The 17,023-nt window shown below is 24.9% G+C and overlaps 1 protein-coding gene across 11 annotated transcripts in view; it reads left to right on the top strand.

Moving 5' to 3' along the window:
* The window catches only part of lap (phosphatidylinositol-binding clathrin assembly protein lap), a 68,170-nt gene that overhangs the window by 32,972 nt on the left and 18,175 nt on the right, over positions 1 to 17,023 (top strand). For 6 of the 11 annotated variants that reach the window (XM_011499906.1, XM_011499908.1, XM_011499907.1 and 3 more), the window contains exons 3-7: positions 10,531 to 10,673; positions 13,676 to 13,751; positions 15,280 to 15,303; positions 16,160 to 16,262; positions 16,685 to 16,893. In XM_011499906.1, the coding sequence (XP_011498208.1) occupies positions 10,531 to 10,673; positions 13,676 to 13,751; positions 15,280 to 15,303; positions 16,160 to 16,262; positions 16,685 to 16,893 (555 nt within the window). The remainder of the gene's footprint in view (positions 1 to 10,530; positions 10,674 to 13,675; positions 13,752 to 15,279; positions 15,304 to 16,159; positions 16,263 to 16,684; positions 16,894 to 17,023) is intronic. The other 5 variants (XM_011499901.1, XM_011499898.1, XM_011499900.1 and 2 more) reach the window with 2 other exon arrangements.

Genomic DNA, 17,023 nt, shown 5'->3' with positions numbered 1-17,023 from the left:
ATTTTATCAATAAGAAATTAGTAATTTATTTTATATGCCTCATATACTGAAAGGAATCAATTACTTTCCCTCTATATTCCCTTCTCCTCTTTCGTCGTTTCTCTCCAATCACGCGTGTGAGAATACGCGCACACGCAACTTTCCATCGATGAAATCTGGCTGGCAACTGAATGAGACAACTAGGAATAAGAAGGCAAATCAGGATTGATTTTTCAGACACATATTTATATCACAACACATCGCGAAAATCCGGTTACAATTCATGACCTGCTGTACACGCGTACAGGCCGGCTTCTAAAGATAGCGAGGTCCGTCCAGTCACAAAACTCGGTCAAAATGACATACATATCATGAAGCTCCCCCTCCCCCATCCCCTTAACCCCTTCCCGCTTACATTGCTTGTAAAGCAATGCCTTTCTCTCTCGATCGTGTGGACTAGCTGCGATTATTTATTTCTATGTTATCTTATTCATTATGGCGATCACGTTCTTAAGTATATGCGGCAGTTTACGCAATCTACCCGTCTTATTTTTACCTGCTTATTTCGTTACGATACCGTCTGCATATATTTTGTCTTTTATTCGTGATTAAAGGAAGGCTTTTATTTTTATTGCCATCGCTGAATATGACTTTCTATTGCCGAGATTATTTAGAAATAAAATTCATTATGCAAAAATCTTGACAGATAAATGCGCGTAGAATTAATTGATGTATATATTTATTTTATATAATAAAAAAGTGTTTTCATAATAAGAATTTTTGTCGATTCTTTATTTTCAACAAATTATAAAATTAATGTATTATCGCATAAATAAATTGTATTATTATTGAAATCATATCAAATAATACTATAGCAATTATTTACACTTGTTGCGTGTATACGAGTATTTGAAAAATTATTCGTATAGGAAACATTGTTTGATTGATTAATGTAATTATAACATTTATAATGCCTCGGCCACCGCACACTTTAGAATTCTTAAATAAGAGATGAAATTTAATTAATTTTCGAATAAAGAAAAATTTAATATGATTTATTATTAATAAATATCCTTTTCATATATTTTTTTCAAACACACGCAATATTTGTACACCCTAATAAGAATTATTCGTTAACAAATATAAAATTAACTTCTATTATCGGATCGATTATTAAAGTTATAACGATCCCATGGCTTACCTTTTTCTCCAAGTATAAGTACGATCAAATTTTTTAATTTATATGTATCATCGGCGGAGATGAGAATGGAGAATGAATGTAAGGAACGGCGGTCTTATTGTCTTACACTTTCGCTTCCTTTTAGTCAACATCCGAGTACAGAGGCGCATGGAAAATTATTGTGAGAATGAGGTCGATTAAGGACATTCATATTCACTTTGAATTGAATGATACATAGAATGGGCTAATGATGTGGAATATGTCGGTCTCCTTTATTCTATTTTTGATTAATGAGAGACTAGGAGGTATTAAGAAATCATTGTATGCCGTTGATGATGGGATATTTTTGAAGCGCTGAGTTGGTTGAAATAGTATTAGATGATTGATAAAGATTGATTTTTGATGGTTTGATAGTCTTAAAGAAACTATGTGTAAAATGTATTTTTAAATTATTTAATAAAATTTTTTGTTGCTTGAGGCTTAATTTTCGTCAAGAAATATTATGTATGTTTAAATTTATGAAACATTTGAGTATTTTTTTTTTCATTAATAAATGATTATTATTTCTTAAATTAAAATGGAAAAGCAGTATATTTTATGATATAATTTTATGATAAAAAAAAAATTCAGTGGAATAATTGTTAACTAAAAGGCAAATAGCATTGGCACGAGGGGTTTTTTTTTTTGTTTGTATAATATATTTCGAGAAAATTACTAGGGATAACTAGAAGGTATTGTGTGTAAAATTCACAATGCTTGATTCATTCAAAACTCAATATGCCTGCAATATAAATTCATTAGAATCAAAACATGAATTATATTAACTAATATTTAAAAGACAGTTTTAAACAAATATTTATTAAATATATAGCAATATAGTTACATTGTAAAATATAATTCATTTTTTTTTTTTGTACAATAAATTAAAAAATAATGTTTAATTAATCTTGAAAGTCATGAAAAAATAATAAACTATTTATCATCGTTAATAATCTAATGACCATTGCAATTGTTTTTATAATATTTTGGAGCAAAATCAATACGAAAAGTTTATTGTATCTTTCATTTATATCGCCGTAATAATGCAATAATAAACATTGACTTGGAGAATTCGTCATAGCGCTCATTTATAAACGTTAATCCTAACGATCTAACATTGTATGAGACATGAAAATTCGATTATCATAGCCTGTAATCCATTCGAAAATTTTTATTATTCGTGTTGCGAAAAAATTTGAGACTATGTAACGTTTGATTGAACTTTCATTTGACCCTATCAAATGATAAACGGAAGCAATGGAATGTATGGTATAGGTATTACGGCTCTCGAATCTGCAATTACAATTTACAATGTTTTTTGTGCTAATTGTACCGTTGATGAATTCAAAAGCTCAATTATTTCGAAGAATTGATTGATTTGTAGGCAATCGCAAATGATTGCATGCGTGAACCTAAATCTGACGTTAAATTAAAAGGTTCTCTTAGAGCTTTGTGTAGTTTGCTGTATGTAGAGCTTTTATCCTATTCCAACATAAGACTATTGTTAATATTTTTTAAAATAATTTTACTTTAATTTTCTTTGCTTAGTAGCATTCATTAAAACACTATTTCACTTGATAAATGTGAATTTGAATTTTGTCGCATTTATCGTGCCATTTAATATCAGGATTAAAATTTTACAATAATTTTTCTTTTTTCTATTATTTGAATAATTAATTTTTTTAGTTTTCCAAGTATATATTTCCAACCACTTAACTTGCAAATAAGTTGTTCATTTAAAAGATCTGATAAATGTTTTTGGAAATTCTTTAATTAATTACTAATACGTTTGTGTTAGTTTATCTAAAATTATCAAAGCAAAGCTAAATATAAAAATAATAATATTATGTTTAATTTTTAATTATTATATACTCTCGATTTTAGAACCAATTTTATGATATTAAATACAATACAACGGAACGTGTAATTTTTAGTCAAAAGTAAGATAAAATAATAATAAATGACAAAATTTATATAATTTTAAAAATTGTTCATGTAGCTCGTAAGGAAATGAGAGGAGAAATCGCAGAAAAAAATATTTTTAAAAATAAAATATTTATTGTTTTTATCTATATAAATATATTGAGATATCATATGTAATTTTAAAATAAATAGTTGGACAGATAGATATATAAATAATAGTTAAAGTTATACAATAAAAAAAAATTTTTTTTAAGCAATATTATGTAACGATGTATCCGATTGGTATTCTCTTTTTCATTTAGTATTTCTTATTTTCATATTTTCAAAAATTGCCTATCCAGAATATTATTATTCTATAGCATTTAATTTTGACTTTTTAATAATGTACATGTTTTATCATTTAGCTAGATAAAAATAGTTTCAATAGTGTGTATTATCTTCTGTATTATACATACACAATATAAAACATTCGTTTTTTTTTTGTTTTTTGTTTTTTTTTATGATTAATGCTGTTGGTTAAATTTATTTTTTGGTTAAGAAAATTTATGTGCACGTAAATGCTACTATCTAACAGATTACCTAGATTACTTTCTATTTTTGACAATTAATATAAAGTTTGGAAAGATTCTTCAAAATATATTGACAGTTTGCCGCTATTATTTTAATAACGTAGTTTCCGATAATTACAAAATTCAAGATTATTATCACAGTACATATGCAATAATTTACAGTATATGTAGCGTTGTAGTAAATTATATTCTGATACAGATAATATTATAAATTATACGGTACAAATTGGTTAATTATATTTTAACATAATAGTATTGATATAAATTATGTTTATATTTATATTCTCATTTATCATCTCGAATACATTTTTTTTTTTTTTTTTTTTTTTTTTTTTTTTTTTTTTTTTATATAATAATTCAATATCTGTATTAAAAAAAAAAATGAAAAGTAGAGAACTATGAAATGTGAAGTAAATATTATGATTGCAAATTTATTGCGATTAAAGAGTAGTAAATGTAGATTGTGTTCTTTAATGAGTCATGACACTCAAGTATCGTATTATTAATTAGTTATGAGAAAATATTATTTCGTGAATGTGCAAAATTCTACACATACACCATTTATTATTTTTTCTTCCTATTTGATATTCAATCAGAGTATTCATATGAAATGTTTTAATAATTTTAGCTTATAATTAATTATGTTGTGTTTTAATTTCTTATTTAATTATCAAAATCTTGTATATTGCTCTTTTATTTACAGTATATGCTCCGTCCATCTTATCTATGTAATTTAATTACTCTTACAATATAGTGTGAAATATAGAGTCTCACTTTCGTATAAATAAGTCATTTGCTATCATCCATTCTAAATTATTTTTTATTTAAATTAATTATCTAAAATATTCGCATTTATTTTATTCGATAAACAAATTTTCGAATTTTTATAATATCTACATTAGATATACATATTGTTTATAAATTCTAATTTTAAAATTCCAAACTAATGGAATAATAATATCAGGATGTTAATAAACCTTTAAAAATTTAAAGTATTTTCTAGGATTTTTTCAAATATTATTAAATAACACAATTAATAATATCAATTATTTATGTTTAATGATATTTATTGAGAAATTTTACTTGTTATTTTGGAAATTTGTACTTACTCGAGAGTAACATTAATGATTTACTATATGTGATTAGCATTTGAATACATTTTTATGACGTATAAAGAATAAAAATGATTTAAAATCAAATTGTGTATGTAAGATGACAGAGCTAATCATTTTATAATACGTCATGGATTCAAAGAGCTTTCACAAATTTAGCTTTAATAAATGAAATACACACGTGTATTAGATAACTCACATTATGCTACAATTAATATTCTAACCTTACCGAATTATCTATCTTCTCAGCACAAATTGAAAGTATTTAAATAATTAATATGTAAAATATTCTTATCGGTATTACTTTCAATTTTAAGTTAAAGTTCTGGCTGAATTTTTTTCCTAAATTGTAATCTTTTCGTTGTAAATTAAAATTCTAAATCACGTAATATATTCATTATGAAAGATCATTATTCTCATATCTTATACAGTTTATATTAACTAATTAAATATCAATTTAAAATACATTGCAAATATTTTACTTGGTTTTATTTAATAAGAATGGTTGGGTATTGAAAGAAAAAACGCTGCGATTTTTTATTTTGATGGCAGAATTTTGTCATTCTCATGCATGAAGAACTAACTATTCTATGCTAAATTTTCTGCCTTAGTAGGATGTAATTGACATCAAATTTTTTCCATTTGGTACATGCCTCATCACATCACTCACGTAAGTATTAGCTTTTGTGTGTACGTCTAATAAGCTCTGCCAGGACAAGAATTCATTATGACTAATTGCAGTTGATTTATTTTGATCGTATAATTCACCAGAACTTGAAAAAAATTTTTCTCTTCTTTACCTTCCATTGACAAGTTTTACCGTATCTTTCATTTTGCCTTGTTTCATCTACAGTATAAATATCTAGACACAACGACCTTAACATATAGCTTTCTGAAAATATAATAATAATTATATTAGTTTATTACGTAATAACTTTTATATTATACTCACCTTAATTTTGCAATTATTTGCCATAGTTTTTTTTTCGATTTAATTTTTGATTTGTGTATTTATCTAAAAAAAAAAAATCAACAACGACGTAATTCTGTCATCATTAGATCGGTGTTAATTTATTTGTATTTCTCTTAAGTTAACTTTATATTTTTCATTCTTAGAGAATACTTTATTATCTACAAAACTATTAATAATAGCTTCCCACTGATAACGAAACGTGGTTTGGCATAGAAACACTCATTCCTTCATTTCTTATAGTATTTGTTATGAAAACATTTATTTATTTATTTATTTTTTTTTTTTATTCAAGTATCAAGTTAAATTTATATCTACTTTTTCTATATAAATACAATAGTTTTTTTTTTTTTTTCTATAAATACATATAGTTGAAAAATATCTATAAATACACGATGAAAAATATAATTTTTCCTGAATATATATATGCACACATAGCTTTATACACTTTTGGTAGCACATCTCAACAGCTGTCTTTTGTTAATTGGTTTATAAGTTATCAAACGAGGAAATTGCATTTTCTAAAATAATAATGATTATATCAATAAGTGCATAAAGCATTTAAGAGAGAAGTCGAGCTTTCGCAATAATCGCAATATCCATTCAATACTCGCGATCCTTAAACCTTATTGAAGATCGAGCTGCTCTAAAATTACAACGGTTGGAACGAGTGGCTGAATGACGGAAGGCGGCAACGCGTGTCGGCAGAATTACGGTGCAGCGGCGTCGCGACGGCTGAATCAGCAGTGCCGATTCTCGAGTGGGGGCCGCTAATGCGAATGCCAACAGTTGGAACGCAGCTTAAGTGTTTGATGGCTTGAAAGTATTTGACGATTTTCGCCGATTTTCTTTACTATTAGGTATATTAGCGATTAAGCATTGGATCAATTTGTAGTCCGTACATTGGGCTCGAAGTACGAAATTCAATATCAAAGATAAATATGCACAACGTTTTTCTCTTTGGTTATCACAATCGTTGACGTGTCGATTGTTATTCATATGATAACAACCTGCACTTCTAGCAATGGCTTATAATAAATTTGCTTCTTACTTCGATCTGTCGATCTTATGATAATGGCTACTTCATGTTATATCGTGTATCGGATAAAGTTTTTAGTAAAGATTTCGATAATCCTTCCTCTTACTCACCTTATCGTAGCATAAATTGCTTAGTATTAACACGTATTTAGTCATAAGAAAGAGCGGATGAGAGAAAATGTGCATTGAAATAAGTGCATTCGAAATCATTTTGCATCATATCTGTATTATTTCCCAATAACGAAATGTAGATAAAAACATATATTTTTATACGATAATATTATCGAACTTAAAATTACTCGTCGTGTACTCGTACATGTTCTTACTGCAAGCACTACTTAGTAATTTCTAACCTCGTTGCCACTATAGTATACATGTAATCATAGATTTTAACAAAATCACTTCTAACAATCAAGAAAATTGATGCTTGAAAATTCGTTCAACATGGGTTTCATTTTCACATTCGCTCGTATTAATTCGCCGATATTTTATGGCTGCTTCTGTGACATTTTGATTAAACTTTTTTGCTAGACGTTTTCGGTTCTAGGACATTTAACATGACGGTAATTACTGTAATTCTTTTATTGTGAAATTACTGTGAAAATTTCAACTACAGGCTTAATTACTTTTTAATTAATAAATTAATATTAGTGTTGTATTTTCCGTAGGGAGAGTCTTATTTATTTATTTATTAATACTTTAGAATTAAAGGGAATGTTTGCAATTAAATTTATCGTTTTAACTAGGAAAAATTCATGAATTATATTTTCAAAACATCAAAACAATTTCTCTTGTATTTTTGTATTTTGTAAAATCATCAAAGTATGTACGAAATTTTCACAATTTATAATTTTTTAATTCATTTGAATTTTAATGAAAGTTATAAATAAATAAATCTTTCGTCATTATATTATACAAAATTACTTTTTTCTTTATTCTTAAAATTATGTTTGCAAAATTTTGTGCTCTTTTATATTGGGTATACATATATATTTTTTAAATTTTAAGAAATTGTGATATCTATGAATAATTTATTATTTGAAAATAATTTTATGAATTGTTTTCTATGTTTCTCATTATTTTTTTCATTATTTATTTATTCAGTTTTTGCTTTTTCTTTCTTCATTGATAGCATCATACTATTAGCTAATTAATGTTATACCTGATAGATTAATTTATTTTTTAATTTTTCAACAACTGTTTCTAATAGTAAAATTAAAGAAGATAGATCAGTGTCTTATGGAGATACGTAATCTCTACTTAACTAACTATAACATTAAATATATTTGATTAAAAAGTATTTTTGATTTAGGATATATTTTCAGCGGGATGTTATTTAACACACGCGAAAACTAAAAAAAATTTTGTAATAAAGATTTTTATTTTGATTTATGAATAATAATTGCAAATTATTGAATTTCTTTTTAAAGTATTTATTCATCGGATAGTTATATTACATTTTTTAATATATCTACTTATGACATAATATTTAGTATCTCTAATTTAAATAATATTATTAATACTGTAATAATTAAGAAAAAAAAAGTATAAAGTTAAAATATAATTTTGAGAATCATTATTCTTGATCATATTTTTAGTCGATGTTGAAGCGTGATTTACAATTTTATATTGAAAACGCCGTGATTTGTTAAATATGTTTTATTTAAATATTACTTATTATTCTTTATATAACAAATAATTTGTTTTAAATATTTTGTGTTAAATACTTCTAATAATAATACTGACGTCATTTATTATGTTGACGTAAATCAATTATTATATTTGAAATAGTATAACAATACATGCATACACACACACACGCACGCACGCACGCACGAACGCACGCACTAACGCACGCACGAACGCACGCACGCACGAACGCACGCACACGCACACGCACACGCACACACACACACACACACATAGCTTTATTAAACCTATCGATATGCTAGAAATATGTGCCGTAGTAATATGGTTAATTTATTCTATTTATTACGGCAATTTATATTTTATTAATATTAATATTAAGTATAATGATATAATTATTTCTACATTTTGTATTTCACAGATGCCGATAAAGCTTTTAAAATTCAATGCGTTGTAGGTTGGTGATTTAAGTTTTCCGAATATTATATTATTTATTTATTAAATATAACAAGCTGCTGAAAATGCTTTAAATATTTTAAAAATCGGTGATTTTATTTCAGTTTTTTGATTAATTGAAAAACTTCTTCATTAATAATCGACAAATATGACAAATTAAACATTATTGTGTCTTGAAAATTAATATGCAAACATTTTATAAATAATATTATTCATATTTAATAATATTATAAAAATAAATTTATAATTCAACTCGAGCTTTAATCAAATAATCAATAAAATAATTTTTTTTGATTTAATGGATTATAAATATCAATGAATTTATTAATTGAATACATGTAATTTTTGGTTTATCATCAAGGCTCAATTTTAATTTCCCCTCGGTTGAGCTAATACTGCAAAAACAAATTATCTCTCTTTCAATCTTTTACATTTATCTGTTAGGTAGTGTACGCATCGTATGTAATCCTGTGCTAATTTTATTAAGGATACACATCACCATCGATACAATTATACATTGTGCGCTTAAGAACAAGCAAATGTATGTAAAAGCAAAGACAAAATCATTCTCAATCCAGACAATTACTACCACACCAGGTTAATCTTATGATTCGAAGATTAAGGTTAACCACTACGATCCTGTACGTTATTACATATAATTTCTTTGAGAGGAGTGAAATGTATTGTGAAACAAACGCATTTTAGTTCTAGGGGAACTTGAGCGTAGTTTGCAAGAGATTAATCATGATAAAGAAAATTTTTTATTTTTACCTGATATAAGTTCATTACTGTAGCGATATATTTAACTGAGATTGTACGATGATTTTATAAATAATAAAATTATAGATATAGTGAATCGCAAATTAAAGAATTAAAAATATCCTTTTGTATAAGTAAAACAAAAAACAAAAAACCAAAAACAAAAAACAAAAAACAAAAAACAAAAAACAAAAAAGAAACAAAAAAAAAATTAAATAAAGTTCACTTTAAATTATAAATTATTCGAAATTTTACATAAATTTTTTACTTATTTTTAATGTGGCACGTAACTTTTATTGCACATAAAAACAACATTGTTGGAAAAAAGTATGCATACATCGACGTTTTAACGTATTCATTATTTTGTTGTCATATATTTCTGTAGTTGATTAATTTTGCAACGCAATTGTAGTTGTATATCGAGCAAAAATTTTATCACATTCAATTGAATATAATTTTAAATTAGAAATTGTTCGTACTATACACGTAATTGGTTTCTTACTTATTTCTTTTGAAGATATTCTGTATGTTGTGATTTATTTCTCAGAGAAAAACATAATAGTATTTATACGTATTGTCTATGCTTTTCCAAGTTACTTGTCAATTTCAATAATAGTAATACTAACAAATAGAAATTCGAATCACATAGTATTACATCAATAAATAATAGCATGCGGTAAGGTCGCAAAATGACTTATAACTCAAATTAATAAAGTTTATTCGAGTTAAAAAATATAATTAATTATTAGAATTTATTTTCTAAGACATCAATTACAAATATTACCTAATGTTCATTTATTAATTTAATCATTCATAATTAAAAAATCATTAATTTAATATTTTATTTTATTGTTACAGATCTCATTCATTGCACGAATGAACCGAACGTGTCGATTCCACAATTAGCAAATTTGTTGATCGAACGATCTCAAAATACAAACTGGACAGTTGTGTTTAAAGCGCTTATTACAGTACATCACATGATGTGTTACGGAAATGAAGTGAGTAATACAATTTGTATATAATTTTATAAAATATCTATTTCGCTATATACACTTGATATTTGCAAAATGTAGTCATTTATAGTGAACACGTGTAAAAACACTTTCATCGTCTTATCACTTGACTATTCAATAAATTATATTTATTATTTTTTGTTTCCTACATAAATGTTATTAATTTATGCAAAACAAAGTATACCGTATTATAATTTTTCTTTTTATATATTTAGTTGTGTAAATTAAACAATATTATTGACAAAGGCTATTATTAGCCATGAATAATATAATTAAAAGAATTAGTATGGTTGGATTTTATATTTTCGTGTGATATATTGTGCTTCACTAAATATTTCATTTAATTTTTATTATTTTGTATCGTGAAGTAAAATAATGGGAGTGTATTTAATTTTCGTTATGCGCCTTAGGTAAGATTTTTAATGGCTACATTCTAATTTTACTATAATAATAAAGAAGAACACGAAGCGATTGGTGTGAATAAATTTTATAATATTAACATCATCGCGTCAATTATAAAGATGACGATAAATGACAATGTTTGCTAATATCTTAATTCGCGAATTTACTTATTTAATACAGTAATGATCATTATTATTTATCTCAAACTAAAAATATGATCGATTTTTACGCTGAAAAAAAAAAAAAATTAAATGGTAAAATATTTGTTTAACAGTACTTAATAAACTTTTGATAATAATTATACATCTTATGTAGCAATGTAATAATGAGATATAATTTTGATAGATCTCAATTTTAATTTAATGATATTCAGCCGTATTCGTGCTATAAAAAATTGTATGTTCGATTCCAAGACATGAAGAATCGATAGATATTTCTATCATTAGACTCATATTTTATCTTATCATCATAAAATCAAATTTAGCATAAAAGCATTAAAAAATATTTCACATAAAATTATATTTATAAGTAATAAATAATTTAAATACAATAATCTATGTAGAAAATGTTGTATTATATGTTTTATTACATTTTTAAGACTTGACTGTAATTGTTTTAGTGAAAATGAAATAATATTTCTGTGATTGTGAGACTGACAAGAAAATTGTAACTAGGTTGGGCAGAAAGTGATTTATATTCGAATATAATTTATGTTTGTATTCTTATCAGTTTCAAAGTTACTCTTTCTTTTTTTCTTCATAAATGTATGACATTTTAATAAGAAATTCGCTATATATTCTCTACTGCCATAGAAAACGATCAATTTAAAGTAAATTGCGCCTTGTTTTATTAAAAATGTTTCTTTCAATCTGTCAATATTAAAATAAAAATTTAAATACATAACGATAGAAAAATATATATTTTAGAAAAATAATGCTAATTCGAAAGATAATGACAAGAGGATAGGGGATTATTTTCTGATCGATCGTATATTTAATGATCGCAGATACCATAGCAAATTTTAATTATTGTAATTATTTTAACACAGAAGCTAAGCGACATTGAACATTCGAGAACAAATTTCATCAACACCTGCTAAGCATTTCAACTTGACATTGGACAAATCGAATTTAGTTTTACGTTGACACACTAAACGATTGTCGCGGTGCTTCTGTATTGACACACTATTTCTGCGTAAATTCCGCAGATATTGCGATTTTCATTGCCAATCACTCAGTCAATATCTACTCTCCTCGGTTATTGAGTTATTATTGTACATGAATAGGTCTGTTTGATTTCGCCATGTGATTCATGACTTGTTTATTTTGAGTTTATCGAAAATAAATTCGGCCGACCCAACTATCATGTAATTAACCATTTTAATTTTTAATTTTTAATTTTTTTTTTTTTTTTTATATATATAAATTGAAGTTTTACAATATCGTATCCTTCGGTAATATAAATTTTACACGTGTTAAATAGAAATAGAAATATTAAAATCGTAGTTTATTTAAGCAATTGAGATCCTCAATGTTGAAAATTAAACGCAAGCCACACACACACACACACACACACATTCAGAATGAAAATATTGAATTTTAAATATTTGTTAATTTTGTCTAAATCATTTAAAGTTTTAAAGAAAAAAATAAATAATTTATTCAATTTTTAATATTTGTTATTACCGAATCAAAGAATTTTATTATGTTTATATTATTACTTTTAATTTAAATTGATTATTATCATTTATTAAAATTATAAACAATGGAAAAACTGTACAAAATATTTTTAGTGTGTTGAAAGAAAAATTAGATTAGTCATTTTCAAAAGTTTAAAAAACAGTATTTATTTAAAATGTTATTTTCATTTATACATAATAAATATTAATTAAAGTATATATATATATTTTTTTTTATAAAACTTGTTTAATATTATGTCATTTATCACCATCGTTAAATGATATTTATTGATGATGTATAATGATAAATTTGAAGTAAACATTTAAGTTTTATAAGAATTATAAATATCTTAAAAATAATCAAGTTAATAGAGAGTTATTTTATATTTATATTTCTATTTGTATTATAGTTAAAAGTAATGAAATATTATTGAAAAAATTTACATTTTAACAAATTCCACAAGTATAATTCATCAATTTTAATTTCTTATTATTTTGTAAGCATTATAAGAAATCTACGTTCTTAGTCTTACACGTGTGTGAAACAATAATTATAAATTTAAACAGAAACGGAATTTGTGTACCAATGTTACGGGAATTCTTTGCAACGATTACGAATATTTAGAAAAAAAAAATCTAACTCGTTAATGTTTAGTAAAGTATAATTACAATCATTAGAATTGTATATGTAATAATAAGAATATTTTAAAAACCAGTTTATTTATGAAAATTGTTTAGTATTATCGAAAAGTATTTTTATTCAAATGCAAATGAAGAGAATGATAATGTTTATTTAAGATTTCATAATTCTTTTAATTAAAGATTTTTCTTATTAATTGTTCTAATTAATCGAAATAAAGTTTTTCTACTCTAAAATTAACTGATCTATTGTTTTTATGTTTTATAGAGGTTTACGCAGTATCTCGCATCCAGCAATAGTACATTTCAACTCAGTAATTTTCTCGATAAAAGTGGTGTGCAAGGTAACTATATATATAAGAATTTCTAATTTCTTCTAAAGATTTTCTTCGACATATTTAAAATTGATTTTATTATGATTTCGTAAGCTTTATCGTTTTCATTTTATTCACATAAAGTTATTTATAAAATTTTCAATGTTATTTATTATTAAAATTTATTTAACCTTACTATATTCAATGCTTATTACAATGAAGCAATTGAAACAATGAAACATTCTAGTGGCAAATTTTATTGATTAATATTAATTTTTTTGTTTATAGTTTAAAAGTGTACCACCGTAAGCATATTAGATAAAAACTTTTGTTAAAGGTGTACGAATGATTAACAATATGTACTTTTGACAATGAAATTAAGTCGCAGATTAAAAATTTACCAATGATTTGATATGTAATTAATTTTTTAGCAATAATTAATTATAGCAGCTATGATAATAATTACTTTTATCATAATACTCTTATACAATAAACTTTTAATTTCCTTTCTTACAATTCTGATGTTTTAAATTTTACTTATAAAAATTTTCAGAAAATTGAATGTATATCTATGATAATTTCTTTCCAATGGATTCTTCAATTAAAAATAAATATTAGAACTTTTTATTAATTAAATATTGTAAGTAGAATTGTAGAATAAGCTTTTATTATTTTGTAATTATTCTATTTCACGTAATGCAGAAAATATAATATTGAATTCTTACCTTTCTTACATGCCTATGAATTATGTTAATAGTTAGAATTATTTGTATAAAATTTAAGCTTACGATCTCATTACTGATATCCTTTACCACATACATATATATATATATATATATATATATATATATATATATATATATGTATGTGTGTGTAAATTGAGAAGGAAGAATATATTTATAATAGCTACGTTGTAATGTGAAAATCACTTTTCTATGTCTGCTCAATTTCTTCACTGTGTTCTCTTTCTATATTTCTCTAACACATTGTCATTCTCTTTATATGCATCTTTCCCACTTTTGCATTTTACTTCCCTTTATGCATTATCTTTATGTAATGATAACATAAATATTTTGTAATAGTAATATATTTATAAATATCTTAACTTGTTTAATTGCAATATTATTTCTTATTCAGACATGAGTACATTTCCATTAGTTCCGAAAATTTAATTTAATATTATTATGAAAATAACATTGTAAATGGCCATATTTTTATGATTTTTATGTAATCATCATTGGCAGATAGTAGAAACGAAAAATGCCTAGGTATTTGATAATTTAGAAATAGAGTATTTTTATTGCATGTAATTTTTTGCCCAAAACTACATATGTTACTGTATTACATACTAAATTAATTGGATAAAAAAAAAAAAATTTATGTAGTAATTAAGGATTCTATATATTCATTTTATTGATAACTTTTATAAGTTTATTCATTAGCGTAGTAATATGACGACAATTGATTAGAAAAAATTATTAACGAAGTATACCCGTGTCTGAATTTATCTTCATTCGTGGCAACTTGACTAACCTGGAATATTTTTCTTTCTGTTCTGTGGGCGCAGCAGGAGCACGCGTGGGTGAGTCCTCCATCACTTTGAGATTTCCTTACACGTTTTAATTCCCTCTTGCTTTAATTACTTTTTTTTTTTTTTTTTTTTTTTTTTTTTTTTTTTTTTTTTTTAATCATCATTCTAATTTGATTTTTATTTGTTCTTTTTGAGTGATTTTAGCTTGTTACTAAATTAAGAAGCTCGAGTCTTATATTTGTTAAACTGTTTATCTAGTGTTTTTCTTTAATATTCTTTCAATATTAATTTACAGTGGAAAATTTGAGTGTATTTTAGTTTGTAAAATTAATTATGTTTTATATAATTATAGTAATTGGAAAATTGAATATTGTTATGAATTTGTAAAAGTGTTATTATTTTTTTTATTTTTTCCATTAAATTAATTATGCTAAATATTTTAGTGGACGTTTTAAAATTTTTTATTGAATTTGATAGTTCTAATGGAACAGTCGCGTACTATAAGTGAGAGAAGCAGCAGAAATTCAATCAACTTTATTAATTGTATCAAAATATATTTACACAATTCATATTTTATCGTTATTTCTTCTCAGAAATAAATTTGTTAACTTTTACAATTTGAGTGTTTCAATAATTTGAATCGTAGATTGTGCTTTACTGGTTATTTATGTAAATTATGATTATGAATTTGAAAATATTTCGAGGTAATTGGTAGTATTTATTAATTGAAATATTATGCATAATTAAAATTGTCAATGTGAGTAATTTCCTTATATAATGAATAAGTTGCATTAACTTTTTTTCTTTCTATCTTTAAGTAAATCGTAAAAGTATTTAATTTTGGCTCGAGTTTCTTAATACTTGTTAATGTATATATTATAGTATTAATTATTTAATGTATTAATAGGATACGACATGTCGCCATTCATCAGGAGGTACGCAAAATACTTAAACGAAAAGGCTCTTTCTTATAGGACTGTTGCTTTTGATTTCTGCAAAGTGAAAAGGGGGTAAGCTGCGGAAAATATTGAAATATGATAATATTTATTGTATCCTCGATATATACATTTTATGAAAAAATATTTCAATTTTAAAAATGAACATAATCGAATAAATCAATTTAATATATTTAATATATGAAGAGAGATTAAAATATTTTTGAATGCCTTTCTTTCTATTATAACAATTTAATATAGTTATTGTAATTTAAGATGATTGCAAAATTTTAATTCAATTGAGTGGAGAAAACAAAAACAAAAACAAAGACAAAAACAAAAAACAAAAAAAAAAAAAAAAGAAACAAGAAAAACATTACCGGCACACTGATGTTTAGTTTAATACACTAGAGTCTAGTCGTGAAAACGACTGTTCTTGTTCCGCTCTCAATTTTTATTAGCGTTATTACTAAACTGCTTATTCTTTGTCCTTGCAGGAAGGATGATGGAACACTACGGACAATGAACGCGGAGAAATTACTGAAGACGCTGCCGGTATTACAAGCACAGCTTGACTCATTGCTCGAATTTGACTGCTCAGCCAATGATCTTACGAACGGAGTCATCAGTATGGCATTTATGCTACTGTTCCGAGATCTCATTCGGTTATTTGCTTGTTATAACGACGGTATCATCAATCTCTTAGGTGAGAGTACTTTCGTAAGAATATTGTAATATGCAATTTTGCTAATGTTTAAGGTGGCTTCGGTCGCTATCGCTGTCCCTTTAATATAATCATTTAAATCCCTTTCAATTATAACACATACTTGGTGTGG

Source organism: Ceratosolen solmsi, unplaced genomic scaffold, assembly GCF_000503995.2.
Source record: "Ceratosolen solmsi marchali unplaced genomic scaffold, CerSol_1.0 scaffold41, whole genome shotgun sequence".
NCBI lineage: Eukaryota > Metazoa > Arthropoda > Insecta > Hymenoptera > Agaonidae > Ceratosolen > Ceratosolen solmsi.
Note: the sequence above shows the minus strand (reverse complement) of the source record. Positions and strands in the feature narration are given on the sequence as shown.